The 7,709-nt window shown below is 62.0% G+C and overlaps 1 protein-coding gene across 1 annotated transcript; it reads right to left on the bottom strand.

Annotated features, from left to right (window-relative positions):
• Positions 1 to 9: 9 nt before the first annotated feature.
• LOC138176390 (serine/threonine-protein kinase LMTK3-like) lies at positions 10 to 6,699 on the bottom strand (the record flags this gene model as incomplete). The annotated part of the gene is made up of 11 exons (XM_069107189.1): positions 6,327 to 6,699; positions 5,198 to 5,331; positions 4,865 to 5,015; positions 4,560 to 4,636; positions 3,688 to 3,806; positions 3,214 to 3,301; positions 2,797 to 2,945; positions 2,156 to 2,240; positions 1,844 to 1,965; positions 1,614 to 1,763; positions 10 to 1,048 (listed from the first exon to the last, which is right to left on the bottom strand). Coding segments are annotated over exons 1-11 (2,184 nt in total), but the record flags the coding sequence as incomplete, so codon positions are not given.
• Between the last annotated feature and the right edge of the window lie 1,010 nt (positions 6,700 to 7,709).

Raw genomic sequence — 7,709 nt, 5'->3', positions numbered from 1 at the left:
GGGGGGGGGGGGGGGGGGGGGGGGGGGCAAGGGGAGGTCAGTTAGTGACCCCCGCTCAGCCCTTAGCGAGGAGTCATCCTCAGGGGGGTTGGGGCAGCCCAGAGCTGGGTGGCCCCCCCAGCCAGACACCATCTCCCCACGCTGGAGTGGGAGGCAGGAGCAGGGCCCCTCGTGGCTACAGAGCGGGCAGGGGAGAGGGCCCCGGCGGCTTCGGCGCCCCCCACTGCTGCTCCCCTCCCCCAGGGAGCTCTCTTCCCCCTCCTCTTCTTCCTCCTCCTCCCCCCAGGGGGCTGTGCCTCGCTCCCCCAGAACTTCTGCAGGGTCCCCAGCCAGGGTCTCTCCTGCTCCCCGGCCCTCGGGGTCCCACCCACTGAGCAGAAAGCTACCTGCTGCCTTTGAGGGGAAGGACCGTGGAGGGGGGAAGAGTGGGGAGGCCCAGGTCTCTGCCACGAGCTGGGGGACCTCAGCTGGGGCCGGGTTGGTCTGGGGGGCCGGGACGCCTGGATCCAAGGGGTCCCAGTCATTGGGGAAGAGGGGCTCTGGGGGGGAGCCGTGATCTTCCAAGCGGATATAGTACTCGCTGCCCACGGAGGGGCTCCGGGCACTGATGACAGGCAGGACGCTCGGGGTGGCCAGAGCCTCATAGAAAGGGTTTGAGGGGACAGCCTGGGGTGCAGGGGGGGCAGAGGCCGGCTGCCAGGGAGCCGCCCCGCCACCCCCGCCACGTCCGGCCCCCCGCCTTGCCTTTTCCCACAGGCACTCCAGGTTGAGGCCGCGGCTGCTCTCAGTGACAGTGAGGACATCGTCGGGGTCAGACCCCGGAAAGCCGTCGAGGAGGGGGAAGGGTGAGGAGAGGGTCGTGGGCCTTGGTGGGGCTGGTGGGGCCGGCCAGGGCCAGGGGAAGGGTGCGTCCCGGGGTGGGGGGGGGGGTGGGGGGGGCGGAGGTCTGGGGGGCCGCTCGGAGAGAAGGTAGGTCAGCTGCAGCTGCAAGTCAGAGGCTGAGGGGCGCTGGGCAGGGGGACGCCAGCAAGACTGGAGAACGTCATACCTGGGACGGGGCCAGTGGAGACCCAGGGAGATGGGAGATGGAGGCAGAGCCAGAGAGATGAGCAGGTCAGAGAGGGGACCCAGGGAAACCGAGGCAGAGACAGTTGGGGTCAGAGAGGGGACCCAGTGAAACCGAGGCAGAGACAGAGGGGCTCGGGGTCACAGAAAGAACCCAGGGAAACCGAGGTAGAGACAGTCAGGGTCAGAGAGGGGACCCAGGGAAACTGAGGCAGAGCCAGAGGTGCTTGGGGTCTGAGAGGGGACCCAGGGAAACCGAGGCAGAGCCAGAGGTGCTTGGGGTCAGAGAGGGGACCTGGGAATCAGGAGAGAGGGAGGACAAACAGGAGCAAGGGAGAGGATGAGAGAGCGTGAGGGCGCTCCCTCCCAGAGAGCCTCAGTGTATCAGACAATGAGATAAGAGAGAAAGAAGCCAGGGTCTCCTAAGTCACTGGACAAAGGGGCTGGGCTGGGCTGGGCCCCATGGACCCCATGGCTCTCAGTTGCCCCTCTAGGACAGGCAGGGCTAGGCTCTCCAGGATTTGGGGCTGGGCTGGGCCCCTACTCACCAGTAATCTCCGTAGGGCAGCTTCAGCCTGGGCCGGGCCAACTTGACATGCTGCTGCCGAATCACGAAAGCTAGCACCTCCTCATCGGAGAGGTGGCGATAGGGCTGCGCCCCGAACTCAAACAGCTCCCACAGCGTCACCCCCAGTGACCTGGGAGGCCAGGCCGAGGTCAGCAGGGGCCCTCCAGGAGCCCGGGCACCCTCTCCCTGCCTGCCCGCCAGCCCGCTCACCAGACGTTGCTTTCCTTGCTCTGGTCCACCACCATGAAGGTCCCATGGATCTCCCCTAGAAGTTCGGGGGCAGCCCACCTCAGCGGGATCCACAGGCGTTCCGGGGTCAGGTAATAATCTTCCTGGAGGGGAAACACCAAGGCTGAGTCTCCCATTTCACAGACAGGCAGACTGAGTCCCAAAGCCCCGAAGGACCTTCCCAAGGCCACAGTAACAGTGGCAGCATTTATTAAGCACCTACTATGTACCAAGCACCGAGCTAAGAATCAGGATCGCCACTGGGACCCCCGAAAGCCTCAGGCCCCCACACACCTTGTAATTGCTGTGAGAGAGACCGTAGTCCCCTATGCGCACCGTGAGGTCAGAGGTCACAAGGCAGTTCCTCAAAGCCAGGTCACTGGAAGGGGGAGGGAGAAAGAATGAGGAAGCCCCTCCCCGAACTCTTCTTCTGGGCACTTCCCTCCCTGCCTGAGCCGGTCCCCAGCCCTCAATCCCTCCCCAGGCCCAGAGATATTCCAGGTCAACCTCCTCCTTTTACAGAGGAGGAAACTGAGGCCCCAGATGAAGGGGCCTGAGCTCACACAATTAGTTATCAAAGAGAGGTTCTGAAACTGTGCCTCCATCCAGCCCCAGCCCTCCTCAGACCCCTCCCTCCTCTCCTTTGCCTCAGAGCTCTCCCTCCTCCCCCTCCCTCCTCCTCTCCCCTTCCCCCCCCCCCCCCCCCCCCCCCCCCCCCCCAATCCCCTACCTCAGAGCTCTCCCTCCTCCCCCCTCCCTCCTCCTCTCCCCTTCCTCAGAGCTCTCCCTCCTCTCCCTCCCTCCTCCTCTCCTTTGCCTCAGAGCTCTCCCTTCTCCCCCTCTCTCTTTCTGCTCCTCCCTCCTCCCTCAGTGTGCCCTGGCTCTCCCACCTCCCCCCCCATTCCGGCTCCCCTCACCTGTTCACCTCTGCTCACCTGTGCACGTAATTGTGGGCATGCAGGTGGGCCAGCCCTCGGGCGATCTCCAAGCCCATTCTCTGCAGGGTGCGCAGGTCCCGGGGAGGTAGCTCAGGGGACAGGCCCTCTGGGGGCCTCTGAGCCCTCAGATAGCGCTTCAGATCTCCCTGGTGTAAAGGGAAAGGGGGCAGGGTCAGCCCAGCTCCCCCCACCTCCCAGAGATGCCTTCAGTCATCGCTGGGGTTGACACCCCATCCCAGGACAGTGAGAGCCCCTGCCCACCTCCCTGCTGGCAGCCGACCACGCCAACCACGGACCAGTGGGCCCTGGGTTCCCACTCTGTGCCAAGAAGGGGGCGGACCTTGGTCACCATCCCTAGGGACCCCCCAAGTTTCTACAGCACGGCCTTAATGGAAGCACAACAGGGGAACCCACCAGCTGGCAGAACTCCATAATGAGAAGGAAGGGGAGGGTCTCGGCACACAGTCCTAGGCACTGGAGGACATTAGGGTGATGCAGGCTCCTGGGGGTCAGACCGTGGGTCAGGGGCACCAAAGGCTCTCTCCAGCTGCTGGGGCCAGCAGGTAGCTCCCCCACCCCCACTGCCAGCATACAAAAGCCCTGGCCCAGTGTGGGAGGTGGGGCAGGACAGGGTATGCATAAGTATCCCCCACCTCCACCCCCATCACAGACCTCTGGGGCTCCATGTCTGAGATTTGATGAGCCTTTCCAGGATCCAGATGGTGGCTCCCATTCCTGGGCCCAGATCCAAATGTCCAGCCCCTGTCCATAGCCAAGAACCTCCCGAGTATCACCTCCTCCAAAGACGTCCCCCAATCCCTGCCTGCTCAGGCCCTTAGCATCTAGCCTCCTGGCCCCCCAACAGGTACGGCACCTGGCCCATGTTACCTGTAAGGCTGAGCCTCTGACAGAAACTTGCGTTGTTCCAGTGGTCCTGCGCTGACCCTCAGCTCCTTCACCACCACCTGAGCTGGGCTGAAATCTGAGAAGATCTCCCCTAGAATGACCTGAGCGGGATGGAGGTAGCCATCACCCGAGGCTCCCTTTCTCCTCTCCCAGGGCCCCCTCCCCATGTCATGAAACCCCTTAATTTCACGGGCCCCATGTCTCATGCCATCCCCATGCCCGGGCACATAGTGGGCACTCAAGGTTTACTGACCCACCCGGCTTCCCACCACCCAGCCAAAGACTCACGAGCAGAGAGGCAGATGGACGAAGGGACTGATGGAGGGATGGGCACACGGACGTGTGGACAGCTGGGCGGCGAGACAAAGCAGCCGATGGAGGGATGGAGGGAGGAGCTGACGGACAGATGAGGGGATGGAGGGATGGGATGAGTGGAAGGGAAGGGGAAGAACAGGAGAAGGAAACTGGGCCCTAGCCTGGGAAGGTAGGGACAGAGACGGTGGGAAGGGCCCTGGGTCAGGAGGCAGGAGAGGGGGTAAATTCCTTAACCTCTGGGTCTCAGATCCTCTTTTGGAAAATTAAGGGGTTGGATTAGACCGGCCTTTCCCACTCTAAAGTCCTGTGATCCTGCTAGGTGGATAGACATTGGGAGGTGAGAGGTACAGGGATCAGAAATGGGGGGGGGGTCATGGAGAGATGGGGGACAGAGGGGTGGAGGGAGGTGGGAGCACAGCAGGACAGAGATGGAAAGGGGTGAGAGGCAGGATGGCAAGGAGCTGGATGCCGGGCCAGAGGAGGGTGAGCGGAGGGGTCTATGAGGGACCCCCACCCCAGCCCTCACCAGCCTCACTCACTTTCCCAAACCAGCCGCTGCCAATCTCCTGCAGGTAGCTGAGGTGTTGACGGCTCAGGCCCAGAGGGGTGCCCAGGTCTAGGGGAGAGGCAGGGGGTGAGGGGCTCCAATCTCCCCCAGGACTTTCCTGCTTACCTCCCACCCTGCCCAACGGAAGAAATGCCCTGAGGAGCAGCTGTCCTGTTCCAGGATCTTCCTGCCCCTTCACTGGCCAGCCCCAGGCCCTGGCTGTCTGTGGCTCTGGCTGGCCTTGGCTCCAGCCTTGGGCAGTGAGCACCACTCTACTGCCTTCCTTCTTTGCGTTACCTGACCGGGCAGGCTGGGGAGCCGGCATGGGCAGGGAGACCTCGGCCAGCGGAAGGATGTAGACGTCGGGAAGTGACTGGGAGGAAGAAGTCTCTTCTGCAGGGGGTGTATACTCTCCTGAACATTCTTCTCCCTCTGGGTTCTCAAACTCCTGGGGTCCAAGGGCAGAGGACAGAGGTGAGCCTGGGGCCCCTGAGGGATCCCACACTGCCCACCTCGGGATACTCCCACTCCTTTCCAGGAGGAGCGACCTCGTGCCCTTCCCCAGGCTCCCAGGTTCTCAAGGAAGGGGAGGCGGAAGGGCAGGGGGCCTCCCCACCCCACCCCCTTCACCTTGAAGCCAACATCCCCCCGCTTGCAGCAGAGACAGGTGAGGAGGAGGAAGACAAAGGCCAAGAGTCCAGAGCAGGAGATGAGGACCACAGCGTAGGGGGGAGCCAAGGGACCCTGGCCTGGGAATAGTCCGTCTGAGATGGAGGGAGGAAAAGGTCAGAAGCCAGAGCTCACTCCACTGAGTGCTGAGGGGGGGAGACACGCTCCCCCTTCCACTGGTACCACCCCCTCCAGCTGCTGCCCAGGTACAAACTACAACTCCCATGCTGCTGTGGGGCCAGTGGCCCTTCAGCAGCATAGCCAGGGGTGTTGCGGGAGCTGGGGTCTGGGGTCTCATCAGGTGGCAGGTATCAGACACAGATCCCCAGATGGATCAGTGGGCCAAAGGGTCTTCCCTGCCTCCCCCTCCCCGCAACACGCCATCCCTCCTGCTGAAGCTGGTATATTCTGGGGAAGGGGCCAGTGAGGGTGAGGAAAGGGTGAAGGCAAACTTATGGCCCTGTCCCCTTCATCTGGTGCCGCTTTCCCACCCTGACGGCTGGTGCCCATCTGGGGACCACAAGCCCCGTGGTGCCATGGGGCCAGCAGCCGCTCAACAGAGCCTAAGTAAGGCATCGGGCATCATGGGAATTGTAGTTTCGAGCCTCCCCAGGTGACTGGGTTGGGGGCAGCACTGGGGTGGGGGGGGCCCTCATCTTCATTCAGATTCCCCGTCCCAGGTCTCAGGTCCCCTCCTCCCTAAGACTCTAGTCTGGTGTCTATTTGTGTTGGGGAAGGGAAGAGGGGACGGATGGGGAAAGGCAAGAGGGGATCAGGCCAGGCCCATCTCCATCAAAATGAAGACATCCCCTCCCCAGGTCCTGGACCCTGCCTTTGAAGGCCTCTCCATTAGTGGAGCTGGGCTGGTCGCTTTCTGTGATCCCTAGATTATCTGTAAGGCACCCCCAACTTGAACCCTCCCAAAGACTGGGGCCCCTACCCCACCCCCACCCCTTAGGCTCTGCCCGCACACCCCAGGCCCCTGGCTCCAAGACAAACAGGTGAGGGAGAAGGAGCTGGGGGATGAAAGGCGGCAGGGAGACAAATAGATCAATGGGGAAGGGGCCAGGGGACAGCTGAGGAGACTCACCAGGGTGGGCCGGGGTGGCCAGGCAGGAAGCAGAGAGAGCCAGGAGAACGAGGGGGCTGGGGGAAGGCATCTTGTCTAAGATGGAAGGGAGGAGGAGGAGGAGGTGGTGGTGGCTGGGGAGGGAGGGGGGTCCCCGGAGCTCTGGGGAGGGAGGAAGGGGAGGGGGGGACACGGGTCCCTCAGCCCCCAGCCATGGGGACTCAAGCGTCCCTGGCCTCCCCCTGGACCAGGGGAGGGGGACAGGAGGGACCGGACTGGGGGAGGGAGGGCTCGATGTATGGGCCCAGGCCGCCACAGGCCCCCCCTCTCTGTAGGGACAGCCGGATGAGGGGGAGGGAGAGACCTACGGAGGAGAGGAGCCAGGGAGCTGGGGTGGTTGGGGTGGGGGGGAGAGAGGGTGGGATTGTGGGGGGGCGGGGGGGCAGATGGATGGGGGCCCCGCCCCCGACAGCAGCCCGGATTGGGGAAGCGGAGAGCCTGTCAGGAGAAGGGTAGGAGGCGGGAGGATGGAGGGAGGATGGAGGAGTTGTCATGGCAACCAGCTCCTGGTAGCATCAGCAACCAGGGTGGGGAGGGGACCAAGAAAGGAGGGGAAGGGAATGACAGAGAAGAGAGGGAGATGCAGATACACACAGCACTCATCCACACATCCTGCGTTACACAGCAGCCATCCCAAGAATGCACGCTCAGGCACAGGCACAGTGCAGACACTCCCACCAAGCACACAGACCGAGCCTTCAGCGCATCCTTCCATGTCACAGAGACAGGCCAGAGAGTGATACTCATTCCCACATCACGCAAGCACTCCCTTCTCACAGACGTAGCCAAAACACATGCTTCAGACTCTCTCTCTCTCTCTCCCTCTCTCTCTGTCTCTCTCCCTCTCTCCATTTTCTTCCTCTCCCCCCTCTCCTCTCTATTTCTTCTCTCTCTCCATTTTCTTCCTTTCTCTCTCCTCTCTCTGTCTTCCTCTCCCCTCTTCTCTTCTCTCTCTTGTCTCTTTTCTCCTCTCCTCTCTTTTTCTCTCTCTCTTTCTTAAACACACACACCAGACACTCAGCTCCCACAGACTCGGCACAAACATATTCCATATCCCCCCCCACACACATTCAGACACACAAGCATATATGTGCTCACATCACAGACCTACACGTATAAATATAATCCAGTAGAAAACACTCCCCACTCTTTGTACCTATCACAGACATGCATACTCATGTATCACCCACAGAGGCAGACGTGCCCTCTAACTCAGGACTCTGTCTCCTGAGCCCTCTTCTCTTCTTCGTCTAAACTCTTTCCCTTGGTGATCTCATCAACTCCCAAGGATTTAATTACTATGTCTATGCTGATGATTCTCATGTGTACCCATCCTGCCTCAGT

Source organism: Petaurus breviceps, unplaced genomic scaffold, assembly GCF_028583685.1.
Source record: "Petaurus breviceps papuanus isolate PSGF00001 unplaced genomic scaffold, PetGlider_PUasm1.0 88234, whole genome shotgun sequence".
Classification (NCBI taxonomy): domain Eukaryota; kingdom Metazoa; phylum Chordata; class Mammalia; order Diprotodontia; family Petauridae; genus Petaurus; species Petaurus breviceps.
The sequence above is the reverse complement of the archived record's forward strand: the minus strand, read 5'-3'. Positions and strand labels throughout refer to the sequence as shown.